Source organism: Hylobates moloch, unplaced genomic scaffold, assembly GCF_009828535.3.
Source record: "Hylobates moloch isolate HMO894 unplaced genomic scaffold, HMol_V3 SCAFFOLD_16, whole genome shotgun sequence".
In the NCBI taxonomy this organism is placed as follows: Eukaryota; Metazoa; Chordata; class Mammalia; order Primates; family Hylobatidae; genus Hylobates; species Hylobates moloch.
Window position 1 is genome coordinate 57,329,659 of NW_026652291.1, and position 16,298 is coordinate 57,345,956.

Genomic DNA, 16,298 nt, shown 5'->3' on the forward strand with positions numbered 1-16,298 from the left:
AGTTTACAAACTCAGTGTCCCCAGCTTCATCAGGGTCCTCCCACACATCCCCATTCCAAGTTGCAGGGTCCCATTCCAGCCAATGCCCTCGCTTTAACAGTAGACACCTGGTAAGGCTGTGCATGCCCCTTTTGTGGCAGTTCAGCCACTCACATGATTAAAGTCTGTGTCTGTTTTTTCACAATTTCACCTCTTTTTCTACAGGAGATAAGACTCTAACTCAAAGCAATCTTAGTAGATTTGAGGCTCAGTATCTGCTTCTGAAGCTGAGAGACAGAATCCTTGAGTTTGTAATTTTCTTTCACCACTTTGTTTACTGAGCTTAGGAGCAACTAACAGCTTCATCATGTTCCTTGGCTCTCCACATACAGCCAAAGATATTATGTATAGAGTCACTAAACTCCTTGCCTCTTATGAGCGGTGAATCAGGGGTGTCGAGGGCATTTATTTTGCATAAGTCTCTAAACAGTTAATGCCAAGGACTATCAGTGTTTTCCATACTATTAGAAGTGCAGTTCTTAGCATTTTGGGGTCTAATCATATTAAGCAGCTAACTCCAGAAACCCCAAAACCAATAAAAGAATTCCATCCTTAATATTCTCTTCCTCTAGAACCACTCCCAGTACCAAAATCTGTATTAGTCAGGGTTCCCTAGAGGGACAGAACGAATAGGATAGATGTTTATATATAAAGGGGAGTTTATTAAGTATTAACTCACATGATCACAAGGTCCCACAATAGGTTGTCTGCAAGCTTGAGCAGCAAGGAGAGCCAGTCTGAGTCTCAAAACTGAAGAACTTGGAGTCTGATGTTCAAGGGCAGGAAGCATCCAGCACAGGAGAAAGATGTAGGCTGGGAGCCTAGGCCAGTCTCGTCTTTTCATGTTTTTCTGCCTGCTTTATATTCACTGGCAGCTGATTAGATGGTGCCCACCCAAAGGTGTGATATACCAGTGCACTTGTTGATTCTCTTATTTACTCACAAGGATAATATTTTTCGTCCAGTTTTCCCATCCTGATACCATTCTCAGTTCAATCATGGGTGTAAAGGTTTGAGATATAAATATTGCCTCAAAATGTTTGTGAAAATTTAATTTAAAGCTGGTTAAAACCTATATTTTTCTGCTGGATTTAACTAAGAGATACCCTGGGATTTATTCACAAAGGTTAGTCTAATTCTGAGGATTGAAGTTTTATAATCTGTCTTTTCTCAACCACTCAAACTAAGGCACAGATTTTCCTGGTGCTGAGGAAAAATGAGTTTACTGATATAAACATGTGGGAGTCTGGAAAATTATCACTTAATATTTAAGAACATGCCCAATCCAGATCTTAAAACTTGACTTCTTCAATGACATTTTGTTGTTTTTTTGAGTTTGTAAAATTGACAATTTTAAAGATTAGAATAAAAAATTAACCAGAAATATATCATTCAGAAATAACAACTTATTATTATTACATTTTTTCTTTTCTCTCCTGTGTAATCTATATTTCTGTTAATTGGGAACATGCTGTAGATGTAGTGTTTTGATTTTTCCCCAGCTAAACAGCAAAGCACATTTATTACTTTTGGATTTGGTCTCCATTCCTTTTTTGTGTAATAGGGAACAGCCCTTCTGTCTACAATTGGAATTCTGTTGGGTTTTAATTGTGCAGTTTTGCCTTTGCTTCTAAAAGAGGACATGTGTTTCAGGTAGCCAATCAGAGTGCCCCACATCCCTGGATTTATTCAGAAGCACGGCCAATCAGAAAAGTTATTTTCCATGTTGGGTGAAGGTGGCAGAGAATGGCACTTCCTACTGTGACCCTAAATATAAGGCTACAAAGGGGGACAGTGATTAACTCTGTCATTACATGGAGAGGCCCATATGAGAATAAAGTTAGTGTACAAAGGAGAGTAGAGTGGGAGAGAGTAAAAACAAGAGTCTAGTCAAGAATTTGATTTCTTTCTCCTGCCCTACCTCTTGGACTTCCAACTTCTATGAGTCAACATAGTGCCTCTTGCATTTAAGGTAATTTGTTTGGAATTTTTCTCACTGTCAACCAGAGAGTCCTACTACTATAATATTATATCACAAAATATTTCGTATCTCTGAAGTTTTTAATTCTTTTCTTTTTTTCTATTCTCCTTGTTTCTCAGATGATCTAAAATTTTATTGATTAATATATTTGTAAATTTTGAAAAATAGCCCATTCTAAGGATATACAATTCTATGAATATAAAATACTGTCTCAATAAATATTAGCTCTTATAATAATAATTATTGTTGCAATGTGTATTGTCATTTCTATAAATACATCAGACTCATTTTAACCTTTCCCTTTCCACATTTTTGGATATTAAAATTTCAAGTTTTTTCCCTTTTAAGTAAAATTTGCTGTTTGTCTTTCAATATAAATTATTGCAACTTAGAATTCTAGCTATTGAAATGCTAGAGGAAAGTATCAGCTATTCTTTTTATTGTATTTCTCAAATTTTTCAAAAAAATTATAACAATTTCTTTCTGCAGAAACATCTCATCACACTCTCATCAGCACTGAGTTTGTAAGTTATTATAATTATTGCCAATTTAAAAGATTTAATTTAGTTTTTCCTTTTGTGATTGAGGCTATATAATTATCATATGATCATGATTTATTGATGCTTTATTATATAAGGTGTTCAAACAAATCTTTTAAAAATTAATTTAATTTAAATCAGTCTTAAATTTAAATTTTAATCTTAAACTTAAATTTAAAAAATTAAAATACCACTTAATAATCCTTCTGAAATATATTGGTTCACCTACAAGCCCATAACTCATTCCAATCTTTTCTTTCTACTATAAATTTCTTATGTGTGTGGTTAAATATAAAGTTCTGGTCTGGGGCTCAGAACTTGCATTTTAGGAGGAGAGACTAGATAGACAATCCCTCCAAGGCCTTTCTCAGTCTGCAATTCTAAGTTGCAATAAAGCTTCCAAGCAAGTTTAAAAGCAGGGAAGAAAAGCAGGGACTTGAACAGGTATTTGTGCACCCATGTTCATAGCAACACGATTCACAATAGCCAAAAGGAGGAAGCAATTCATCCCATTCTTCTTCCAAGAACGTTTGCTGAAAAGGCCAAACATTTTCCCTACTGTTTTAGGATGTTTTCTTTTTCACAAGTTCATTTTAATGCATATTAATAAATTCCTTCTTCAACTTTAGTGAGCTAAGAAACACCTTTAAATTTGTTTAAAATTCAAATTTCTGGATTCATCCACAGAAATTTCAATTAGTGAGAACTGAGGAAAAACCAAGAAGCCTACATTCCACAGGTAGGCCAGGCGTTTCTGCTGTGTGAGATTACCAGGCAAAAACTTCAGAAACACTGAGTGATCATGTTTCAACACTATTTATTCTGTGTTCTCCCTCCCTCCCTCCCTCCCTTCCTCACTGCTTCCCTGTCTCTCTCTCTGTGTCTTTTTCTCCTCTGTCTCTCTCTCCTCTGTCTCTTTTTCTTCCATTTACTGTTAATCCCCATTTCTACCACCTGCCCCAGGCACCCTATAATCTACTTTCTGTTTGTCTCCGTAGTGAACATTTGAATAAGAAGAGGAATGAGTGTAGATTGCTTTATGAGATATCAAAATGTTTTATAAAATGATAATAAGTACAGGCACACTGGAGTGCACCTGTAGTCCCAGCTACTTGATAGGCCGTGGGAGGATTCCTTGAACCCAGGAGTTCTGAGTCAGCCGAGGCAACATTGTGAGACCGTGACTCTTAAAAAAAAAACAGTAGAATGATAATAAGTAAAACAGCATATTGTTGGCATATCAAAACACAATAAAGTGTTCAGAAACAGAATTATTAAATATAGAAAGTACCTTTTAAAATTAGGGATGAGACAATAGATTTTTTCCCAAATAATTGATGATGAGATTATGTATAAACCGTGTGAAAAGAGACCACACTAACTTCTTACTATCTATTAAAATAAATTCCAGATGGTTGAAAGGTTTCTAGAAATCTGTAAGAGTAACAAAATACAGTATTTAAAAAATTCACATACTTTGAGACGAGAAAGGATTTTGAGAAGAATGAAACCAAAAGTTGAATTCATAAATCAAGAATTAAGAAGGTTGCAGATTTAAAAAACAAAAGATTATTCTGGACAGGCCCTGTGCGTGTTCTCGGGAAGTGGAAAGGGCAGGGCCACAGCTGCCTGAATTCTGCTTTTCACACGTGTACTGTCCATGTTCTCTCCAGATCAAGATGTTGCACGGGCTCCACGTTCTCGTGAGAATATGTTCTGAGCCCTCTGGCCTGTCACCATGGGATCACTCTTCTGAAAAGACTTCCTGGAGGACACTGATGAGAGTGTGAAAGCAGGGATCGGAGGAAAAGCAGAGAGGGGAGGGACAGTGTGGCACATGGCCACCCCAGAGTGCCCATTCTCACATCATCATTTTAGGCAACTTTTTCTTTTCTTTCCCATTCTCTGCACTCCTATGCTCAACTTTCTTGTCTCCACTTTCTGATGTGTCCCCCAGCACCCACCTTTCTTTAATTCCATCATTCTCTAACCTTTCTACACACACATATACAAACTTAGTATCCAGCCTAGAACAGGAGGCTGTCCATCTCCACCACTGATAGATCAAGGTCTCCAGGTAATGACTGTTAGAGAATCACTCAGGTTGCCACCAAGTAGGACTTCTTTTACAAAGAGCCTGGTAAGGTAAGAAAACTCAGGAGATTGCTTCTGCAATAAAACAATTGGTTCTTCATGGAGTGTGGACCAATTTGTCAAAGCACTCTAGGGGCTCAAATTCAGTTTTAGTACTGGCCATTTCAGTAGTCATTGTGTTTGACAGCCTAGAGAGAGAGATACAGTCTAGCCTAAAGAAGGGAAACCAGACTGATAGAGGCCATAGAATAGCAGCTAAGAACAGATGTGTGGAAATTAGACAAAAATAGGCTTGAACCAGGAGTCTGCCAGATCTAATGTGAGATTTTAAGCAACTTCCCTTCACAGAGAGATGTTAATAACTTTACACTTCTTTTTGCAACTTTCATTGTTATAATAACAGCAATACTAAAACTAATATATTTATTATAGGGTTGTTTGGATGATGGTGATAATGTACTTAAATTGCTTAGTCTAGTGCTTGGCACTTAACTCCTCATTATGCTAGCTATTACTGTGTATCATTGTTTTTACTGTAGGGTGACTTCAAGAATGTGTTTACCCCAGCTGCTCAAACTTGAACCTTCCTTGACCCCTTCCCCAAGGGCATCTACGGTCAGATAAGAGCAAGAGGAGAAAGAAAGACATGGCTAAGGAATTTTTCTTATCAAAGTGGAATGTTTGAAGGGGAGGGTGGCTCTTTTCAGAGCAAGTTCTCAACTCCTGGAAAGGGAAAAGAGGCATTTGTTTCAGACGGAAGGGGAAGGAGCGTGTGAGCCTCCTCTCTGCCTCCCTCCCTTTCTGCCCACTGCTGTCTTGATTTCGTTTCTCCTTCCCTCTCTCCTTAATCTCTCTCTGGCTCCACTTCTTCCTTGTTTCCTTTTCTTCCTCCTTGTTTCCTTTTCTTCCTCCTTGTTTCCTTTTCTTCCTCCTTGTTTCCTTTTCTTCCTCCTTGTTTCCTTTTCTTCCTCCTTACCTTGATTTCTCTCCCTTTCTCATTCTCCTTCCTTTCACCTTTTCTTCTCTTACCACAGCTCTAGACTGACTGTAGGCCTAGTAAGGTCATTTTTGTGAATAATTTAGAAGTATTCAGATCAATTATGAGTTGGCAATTTAAAAATGGTCCAAAATCTTAGAGCCCAGAACAGCAATATGTGGCATAACTGTGCCCCGCACAGGAAACTGAAGCAAGCACATTATCACAGTAGAACATATCTCCTTATCTCTTTTAGTGTCTACAGGAAAAATGATGAGAACTCTGATCACCACACACCCACTGCCCCTGCTTCTATTGCTGCAGCAGCTGCTGCAGCCAGTGCAGTTTCAAGAGGTGGATACAGATTTTGATTTCCCAGAAGATAAAAAAGAAGAATTTGAAGAGTATTTGGAACAATTTTTTAGTACAGGGCCCACCAGACCACCTACCAAAGAAAAAGTCAAAAGACGTGTCCTTATTGAACCTGGAATGCCATTAGATCATATAGACTACTGTAATAGTGAAATCATGAGAAAAAATGTTTACTACAAACACCGTTGTGTGGCAGAACATTACTTCCTTCTTATGCAATATGACGAGCTCCAAAACATCTGTTACAACAGATTTGTGCCGTGTAAGAATGGAATTAGGAAATGTAACAGGAGCAAAGGTCTTGTAGAAGGAGTGTATTGTAATTTAACAGAAGCATTTGAAATACCAGCGTGTAAATACGAATCATTTTATAGGAAGGGCTATGTCCTTATCACTTGTGCATGGCAAAATGAACTACAAAAACTGATTCCTCATACTATAAATGACCTCGTGGAGCCAACTGAACACAGAAGTTTCCTCGGTGAGGATGGTGTCTTTGTCATACCGCCCTAGCAGAGTGTTCTCTGAGAGCTTAGGGTGGAAGGAATATTTCTCTCCATACTGATCCTTATCGATGGAAGTTGAGAATGGTAATTTGGCTTCCATTCACTTTAATCACCCACCTTCCTTTCTTCCTTTCCCAACACCTCACAAAACACCTTAGGCTAGGTTCACAGACAGTGCTCTGAGATGTGGTCTCATGCAGGTCCCATAAGTTAGCATGCCTTGAATGTGTTCTGGATACAGATGCCTGCAGTGGAAGGATGACCAGCACCAAGAGGAAAAGAAAATGGTTGCCTGAAGTGTGCTCCAAAGACACATCCATGTGATTCTCTAGTTCAGCAGAAAGAATAAAAAGTGCTTCAATCTAGTGCAGTGGCTCTGGTATGGTGATCTGGGGTTTCTCAGTTTGGAACTTTCTTCCTTGTGACACAATTTGGCACCAACGGAACTCGAATCCCTTTCAGACATTTATGCAATACATCTTTCCAGGGCTATGTGTGTGGCTATTTCACTTGTCTTATTCTTTCTTACAGGGCAATACACAGATCCAGATGTGGGCAGCTCAGGATAAAGCCTTTCTATATTTAGGAAAGCAAACTCCCCAAAGGACATTTCAGTCGTCCAATGTTATTTGTGTGAGTTCCCACATCTTTAATTTAGCTTAGATGTTTGTGTTTACAAAATTACAAACAACTTCTCACTTTTGGGCATAGTCACAATTATCTACAATTATTTTCCTCACTTTCTAGTAGATGTGGCTGCCCCTGAGAATACATCACCTCAGAGAGAGGCTGGAGGATCAGTCTGATGAAAGAAACCTCTCTGTCCAGTTTAAGTAACAATTATCTCCTTTTCTTCAAACTTCTTTTTTTTTTTTGAAATGGAGTTTTGCTCTCGTTGCCCAGGCTGGAGTACAATGGCGCGATCTTGGCTCACTGCAACTCTGCCTCCCAGGTTCAAGCGATTCTCCTGCCTCAGCCTCCCTAGTAGCTGGGATTACAGGCATGAGCCATCATGCCAGGCTAATTTTGTATTTTTAGTAGAGATGGGGTTTCTCCATGTTAGTCAGGCTGGTCTCGAACTCTCGACTTCAGGTGATATGCCTGCCTCGGCCTCCCAAAGTGCTGGGATTACAGGCATGAGCTACCACACCCGGACTTCTTCAAACTTCTTAACATCTTGTTATTATTATTGCTTAAAACTTTCTGAAACTGGGGTAAAGAGTAGTGATGGGGGATGGTAGGGAGGCGTCCATTGCTCTTTGCATGCTTTACCCCAGTCCAGTCTGTTAGTCTCCTCCCATTCCTTACCCCTGTCTTTGTACTCAGAGCTGAGCTCCTAATTTATCAATAGATTGATGTAAGTAAGGGTCGAGAACCAAGGACTGCTAGACTCCATTATAGTGTCTAAGGGAGGAACACAGGAAATCAAGCTTCTAGGCACTTGTGATGGTTGATTTTATGTGTCAACTTGACTGGATTAAGGGATGCTCAGATACCTGGTAAAACATTGTTTTCTAAGTGTAAGTGTGAGAGTGTTTCTGGAAAAGGTTAGCATTTAATCCATAGACTGAGTAAAGATCTCCCTCACCCATGCAGGTGGGCATCGTCCAATCTGTTAAGGGCCTAAATGGAACAAAAAGGCAGAGCAAGGGCAAATGGACTCTGCTTGAACTGAGACATCCATCTTCTCCTGCCCTTGGACATCAGTGCTTCTGGTTCTTGGGCCTTTATATTCAGACTAGAACTTATGACACTGGCTCTCCAGATTCTTCAACCTTTGGGTTTGGAGTGGAACTCCATCACCAGCTTCCCAGCTTGCAGATGGCAAATTGTGGGGCTTCTCAGCCTCAATAATTGTGTGGGCCAATTCCACATGATAAATCTCTTTCCATGTATCAATATATGCTCTATTGGTTCTTTTTCTCTGGAGAACCGTGACTAATACTGCACCAACCTTCATTTGGAGGCACATGGCTTTTCATTGAAATGTCTGAGTGAATAAGGTACCATCCAACTTTAGAAATCTCCACGACACCTTCTAAAACCCAACCTTTTGTACATGAGCTGAAGAAATTCCGCACATGGGCTAGCCTCGCTATGTTCTACAGATCATCTGTCTGGGTCATATTCATCTCATTGATCTTGGAGGTTATACAACATAAAATATAAAATATATTTATAAGAATATGGCCAGGCACAGTGGCTCACGCCTGTAATTCCAGCACTTTGGGAGGCTGAGGCGGGCAGATCACCTGAGCTCAGGAGTTCGAGACCAGCCTGGCCAAAATGGCGAAACCCTGTCTCTACTAAAAATACAAAAATTAGCCAGGCGTGGTGGCCCGTGCCTGTAATCCCAGCTACTCAGGAGGCTGAGACAGGAGAATCACTTGAACTCAGGAGGTGGAGGTTGCAGTGAGCCGAGATCGCGACACTGCACTCCAGTCTGGGCGGCAGAGAGAGACTCCATCTCAAAAAAAAAAAAAAAAAAAAGAAAAGAAAAAAAGAAAGAGTATGGTATAGTACAATAACTAAGACATGAAACAATCACAATGAACTTTTCTCTCTCCAGAATAGAAAATCTGATCCAAATGCCTTTTAGAATTAGAATCATAGAAATAGAATAAGGCTCATTTGCACAGATTTCCCCCGTAGTCTGATATTGCACAAGAAACCAAGATCCTGGCCCCTATCCACCAGATTCCTTATGATAAGTCCAAGCTGTAATTTCAGCTTCACTGATTATAGTATTTCAAATAGTTATTGTCCAACATATATTAACACTCTATCCTCAATAATATCGAACTTCATTATTAAAATGAACATCGTACACAACTTTGCCTCACATAAGAATTTATTATTTATACTAGCGTTCCTTGAGATGATACCCCATTAATTATTTCAATTGTAGTAAAATATGCATGACATAAACTGACCATTTTCATCATGTTAAGTGTGCAGCTCAGTAGCACTAGGTATATTCACATTGTTGTGCAACCATCACCATGATCCATCTCCAGAACTTTTTTCATCTTGTAAAACTAAAACTCTCTACTCATTTAGATAATAATTCCTCTTTCAACCTTTCCACCAGTTTCTGGCAACCACCATTCCCCTTTCTGTCTCTATGAATTTGACTGCTCCGGATACCTCATATAAGTAGACTCATACAGCATTTGTCCTTTTGTGACTTGCTTATTTTACTTGGCCTGATGTCTCCAAGTTTTACTCATGTGTCATAATTTTCTTCTTTTTGAAGGCTCAATAATATTCCATTGTATGTATATAACACATTTTGTTTATCTGTTCATCCATTGAGGAAGCTTGGGTTGTTTTCACCATTCGGCTACTGTAAATGATGTTGCTATGAACACTGACAAACAAATATCGGTTTGAGTCCTTGCCTTCCATTTTTTTTTTTGGTGTATATATGCGTAAGTGGAATTGCTGGATCGTATGGTAATTCTTTTTTTTTTTTTTTTTTTTAAGAAACTACTTACTGTTTTACACAGTGGCTGAACCATTTTACATTCCAATCAGCAGTGCACTAGGGTTCCAGTTTCTCAAAAGCCTCATCAATACTTCTTTTTTTAATATATAATAGCAATTTCAATGGATATGAAGTGGCGATGCAACACTAATTTTAAATTATACTTACTCTGTGAAAGAATGTAGGCAAAGCATTCCCAAGAGTAAGAAAAACTATAAACACAGCATTTTGTTTCCTAACCAGAATAAACCCAATTGGTATTCTCTTTGAAAATTTCTGATGTATATGACGTTATTGAATAAGCAAATGGGAGAAAAGTCTAGTCCAGTGAACAGACAGCACAGTTGCTCCCATCCCCTTGTGTTAATGGAAGCTGCGAGACAAAGTAGTAAATGCCATTTTTGCTCATTTCTGCTTGCCAGCATAGTTTCACAAAGCCCCTCGCTCTATGACAACCTGCAGCTCTTTGAGAAGAATGTTTGAAGATACCACAGAATAGAGTGCACGGTCCCCATGCTCCATCTCTGTTTACCTGACTCACTATATTCCTAAAGATAAATTACACCAGCCCTTGCGTTTTCTTACTCATACAATAAGGCCTGACCAGGTTAGTGATTATACTTCTGTAATCTATAACCAGGTGTACTCTTACACCCAAATCTTGATGTGATTCTGCTTTAATGTAACTTCTGAGAAACTTTGATGTGAGTTTGCATATACTGAATCTTTACCACCTGTAAATTGTCAACTAAAGTACTGCATGGGAGCCATCTAATAGAACCCCTCTAAAGGGCTGCTCCTGGGCTATAGGCCTCCCAGCCTGTAGACCTCAGTAAGACTTCTGAATAAAATTAACTTTAATTATTTAAAAGTTGGATCTTTTTTTCTTTAGTTGACAGGATTCTCCAGGGGAACAGAATCAATAGGATAGATATATGTAAGGGAATTTTTTAGGGAGAATTGGCTCACATGATTAAAAGCGAAGTCCCACAATAGGCCGACAGGCCATATGCTAGAGAATGATAGAAGCGGGTAGCAAGCAAGGCTGTTAGAGAAGCCGGTCTGAGGCTGAAGGCCTCAGAGCTGCCACAGGGTGGAGAGGTTGTGGGGAGCAAGCAGCCAATTGAATGGTGCCTGCCCACATTGAGGGCTGGTCTTCCTCTCTCAGTCTCACCTGCCAATCTCCTCTGGAAACACCCCCACAGACACCCCCAGAAACAATGCTTCACCAGCCATCTAGGCATCCTTCAACCCAATCAAGCTGACACCTAATTTAACCATTCACACCTTTCTATTCTAGCATGATATTCTTAGATGACATTAGAAAAAGAATAAAACCAAAGCTACTAACTATCCCTGTGCTGCTCCTTGAAAATCGATGATGCTAAATTGAACCCTATTCATTTGCCCCGTAATATTTTGGTACAAAGTTGAATTAATATTCCTGATAAATTCGGAGCCAATAACTTTTATTCATATATATACATATATATATGTATATATGTAGCAGTCACAATACCTCACACAGTATCTTCTCTATAACATAAAATTTTTGAAGTATTTTTATATACCCTTGGACTGCTCATCATTACCTCTTGTGTCACAAGTAAGGGGATCATATTCTCTGTCCACTGTTTCCTATTTTTCCTGTCACACAACAAATAAGGATTAAAAAATGAAATCACATATTTTATCCAAATCTTTCTTTTCTTTCTCTAAGATGGATCTTTCTCACATGTCTCTGACATAAGATCATGACATCTGTGAACTGTCATATTTTTAGAAACACAAGGAAGCAATGGCTCATCCCTTCCTCATCATATTTGATGCATTCATTGCATAATTCGCATTGAACACAAGAAGAAATATTCCACCCAAGTTTCCATAGTTGAAAGATTACAAGAGCTAGTCATCAATATCAAGTTCTTCTTGAAAGATCAAAGGAGATACCTGCAGCAACCTGGAGCCTTTGGAGCATGCCTTGAATCCTATCAAACTGAAGATAAATTAGTCTTTAACCAAGTGAGATTTTGAATTCAGGGGCATTTCCCATAAGATAGAATGATGACACTTACATGTTTTCCAACTACTACATTATAACTTCAAGTGAACAAGAACATTCGCAGTGATGGCTATATATACAAATGTGCTGCCTTACTTAATTCAAAATAATCAAATATTTGACATTATTCCATTGTCAAAGATTTTCTTCCTTATCTTTTTAAAATATGTTCATTACAAGTGGGTACCAGCAACTCACCACTTCAATATGTACCCTAGTGTAATAATGCCCGAGTAATTCCATATTGAAATACATAATATTTCAGGCATTCTCTCATTCTTTTCTATCCTCAATGCCTAATGCCTGCCACTTAAAATTCAATAAGTATTTTTAAATGAACAAATACATTACATATAATACAGAATTTTCAATTATATAAACATTTTGAGGAACTAATTTTTTACCCATATTCCACAGCATGCACTGTGTTCATTGTTCAGGTGAGAGAGCAACAAAGAGAAGAGCAGCACAGTTTTGGATTTTCCATATTGGTCTAGGAACCTGTGCAGCAAACGTCAAAATAGATAGTGGGCTTCTAAGGAGGAGGGAACATTAAGAATATGAAAGGGAGGAATTTCAGGAGAAAATGAGAGTAAGAGAATGAGGGATTTTACCTTGCTTGAGAGGCAGGATGGAAGATGACCAAGGGTTGGACATGAAAAGACCTCTAAGGAGATGTTTATGACAGGAAGAAGAGTAAGGTCAGTAAAGGGGCACTGCTAGTACATGGGAACTAAGGCAATAGTGAGTGTTACCCAGTGTCTGCACTTTCATACCTCCTGCCCCTTTCTGTACGGAGAATGTGGAGGTCACAGGGGAGGGCAGAGGGAGAAAGAAAGTCCTAGGCCTGTGTTCCAATAGTGCACATGCCCACTTGTTAATTTTTGGTGGGGCATTGAAGACTTAATAGTTGCCATAATCTATTCCAACTTAAGATATAGGTTGCATCTTCAGAAAAATGGACACTGAAAGCTTATTAGTGACTCATTTGTTGAAATTTTGACCCCAGCATTTGGAGAAGGTCCTAGTGAAAGAAGTTCAACAAGTAAGTGAAGATCTGAGACTACTGGTCCTGTAGCTTGTAGTAATTAAGATGTAGAAAAAATTAATGCAACAACGATTCCAAAATACAGTAGTTCAAACAAATAGGAGTTTATTTATCAGCAGGGCCCAGTGGCTCACACCTGTAATCCCAGCACTTTGGGAGGCCGAGGCGGGTGGATCACCTGAGGTCAGGAGTTCGAGACCAGCCTGGCCAACATGGTGACATCCCGTCTCTACTAAAAATACAAACAGTAGCTGGGCATGGTGGTTTGTGCCTGTAGTCCCAGCTAGTCGGGAGGCTGAGGCAGGAGAATCACTTGAAACTGGGTGGCAGAAGTTGTAAGTGAGCCAAGATCATGCCACTGCACTCCAGCCTGGGCAACTCTGTCTCAAAAAGAAATTTATTTCTTCCTTACGTAACAATCCAGGGAAAGGCAGTCTATCATGATGGGAAGCTGGCTTTTCTCCATGTGATCATTGAGGAACTGGGGTTTATCAAGGTTGTGATTCTACCATTTCCCAGTTCTAAGGTAGGTCTTGGTCTGGTTGGTTGAAGCCAGCTCATCACACATCTATCTGCCTTTCAGTGCATGGGAATAAGAAAAAGTAAAGTAGAGGGAAACCAGATTTCTCTAAAGAAGACATAGCTAAGAATTTGCTCACATTTTTTCAGCTCACGTCAACCTGGCCAGATCATAGTTACATGGACATGTTTAAGGCAGGGAGTTTGGGAAATGCAGTCTGGTTCTAGAAGGAAAAATATGTACCCTGGGAAACAATTACCAGTCTGTCAAACATTTCATCTTACCTAATAAAATGATTTTTCTTTTCTTTTTTTTTTTTTTTTACATGAAGTTTTGCTCTTGTTGCCCAGGCTGGACTGCAATGACCCAATCTTGGCTCATTTCAACCTCCACCTCCTGGGTTCAAGTGATTCTCCTGCCTCAGCCTTCCAAATAGTTGGGATTATGGGCACGTGCCACCACCATGCCTGGCTAATGTTTTGTATTTATTGGAGACGAGGTTTCACCACGTTGGTCAGGCTGGTCTCAAACTCCTGACCTCAGGTGATCCACCCACCTTGGCCTCCCAAAGTGTTGGGATTACAGGCGTGAGCCACAGCACCTGTCCGAAATTTTTTTTCTTATTGTTGTTGTTAACCAGCTTTAAACATCTGCCTAGACCCACTCTAGACCTCTGTAGGAATTCTGGGAACGCACTCACTGCTCTACTGCCTTCCAGTCTGTGCATCTCTGTGTAAGGCTGCTAGTAAGAGTCTTGGTTACTTTTGCAAGGTCTTATCTCAGTCAACTGCAACAGAAGTACGGAATCCATTGCCAACAATTTCTGCCTAGAGTGACTGCTGAAACCTAACTGCAAAGATTTGGTTCACTGGTTCTCAACTCCGCCTAATTAACCAGAGTCTCCTGTAAAACTTTTAACAAAAATGCCAAAGCTCAGGCCCACTCCTGGAGATTTAATTCACTATGTGTGGGTAAGACCTAGCCATCTGTATTTTTTTAATGTGTCACAGGCAATTAAAAGTTCAGCCAGAGCTTTGGATCATTGGTTAGTGTCATGCCAGAAGTCTAATACTAAAACAAGCCATCAAGAAGATATTATATCCAATATAAGAACTTTCCTTTACTAAAGATGTATGCATCAGGCTATCACAGATGAAAGACAATAGCTATTAACATTCTACATCTAGCTAGCTCTCCTTGCTATGGTTGAAATTAAGCGACCTATTACAAATAACCAAAGAGGCCGGGCACGGTGGCTCACACCTGTAATCCCAGCACTTTGGGAGTCCATGGCTGGCAGATCACCTGAGGTCAGGGGTTCGAGACCAGCCTGGCCAACATGGTGAATTCCTGTCTCTATTAAAAATATAAAACTTAGCTGGGTGTGGTGGCGGGCACCTGTAGTCCCAGCTACTCAGGAGGCTGAGGCAGGAGAATCACTTGAACTCAGGAGGCAGAGGTTGCAGTGAGCCAAGATCATGCCACTGCACTCCAGCCCAGGCACTAAGAGCGAGACTCCATCTCAAAACAAAAGCAAAACAACAACAACGACAAAAATAACCAAGGAATGAGAGTCTTTATGGCAGTCTTGTTCTCCCTATAAATTCATAGACCTGCATTATGATTTGATATATGAATGGTACATAGCAAAATGTCAGAATTTTCTTGACTATGGGTGTGTTAATAAAAATCAAGTTTCTGAAAAGCGAAGCTCAAAACAGAAACTCAATTGTGGTGCTCTTACCTTAATAATTCTAGCCAGCCTTTCCTAGGGATATTTTTGTCAAATCTCTAACGTGACTACAATAATCCTCATACAGAAAGATCTCAAAATTTTCCTTCTACTACAAATTGTGGAGGAAAAAAATTGCAATGTCTTTACTTTGTTGATAACTAATCTGACATTCTGTTGAGATACCACTGTTAAGAAGGCCGAAAAACAAATGAACTACATATTCAGTACAGTTCCAACTAAAGATCATTCAATACATTAAACAGCCTCTTAGAAAACAGTTTCTCATTGAGATTAATTAATATGTCCAAACTCTCAAAAACTCCTCCCTCCCAAACCTCCCTTCTTATATGGAAAGAAAGTATATGGGGAGGGAAATATGTATGTTTCTACATTGTAGCAGTAGAGATTCATGGCACTCTGGTGTTCTGCCCCCTCCTTCCCTTTGTTTGCAGAGCTGTAGCCTCTGTCTGCAGTGTGCCTGGTGTGGTTGATGTAATATGTTATCTGGACTTTATCAGCTTGTTTGGGGCCCAGTAGCATTCCCTGGCTGACTCGGCCTTACCCTGGCTCCCCTTGACTGCAGATTCATAGGTGACATGACTGCATCTGGAAGTCCAGTTCAGCCTCCGCTGTGCAGGGTTACCTTGGAGAGGTTACCTGGTTACCTGCCTCTCCACTCATCATCTAGGCTACATGGAGGCTGAATGCATTTCAAGAAGCCTGAGCATCCCCTCTGACTGTCCGATGTGCCTCATCTTTTATTCTGATGAGGGTGTATGTAACCTAAGGACTCTTTCCTCAATGTCATCTCCAGTTTATCTAATGAAACTTTTCATTCTCCAAGACTAAGCCTCACCAGACGAAATTGAGAGATGTATGCCTAATGGTTTTGCTCTCATATTCTCCTTCTATTCTCATTACTATCATCCCTCTGGTTTT

The 16,298-nt window shown here is 39.6% G+C and overlaps 1 protein-coding gene across 1 annotated transcript; it reads left to right on the forward strand.

Moving 5' to 3' along the window:
• Positions 1–1,840: 1,840 nt before the first annotated feature.
• On the forward strand, positions 1,841–6,872 carry RNASE9 (ribonuclease A family member 9 (inactive)). Its single transcript, XM_032179427.2, has 2 exons — positions 1,841–2,011; positions 5,886–6,872. The coding sequence occupies exon 2, from the start codon at positions 5,900–5,902 to the stop codon at positions 6,512–6,514; it is 615 nt and encodes a 204-aa protein (XP_032035318.1). The 5' UTR covers positions 1,841–2,011; positions 5,886–5,899; the 3' UTR covers positions 6,515–6,872.
• Positions 6,873–16,298: the final 9,426 nt, after the last annotated feature.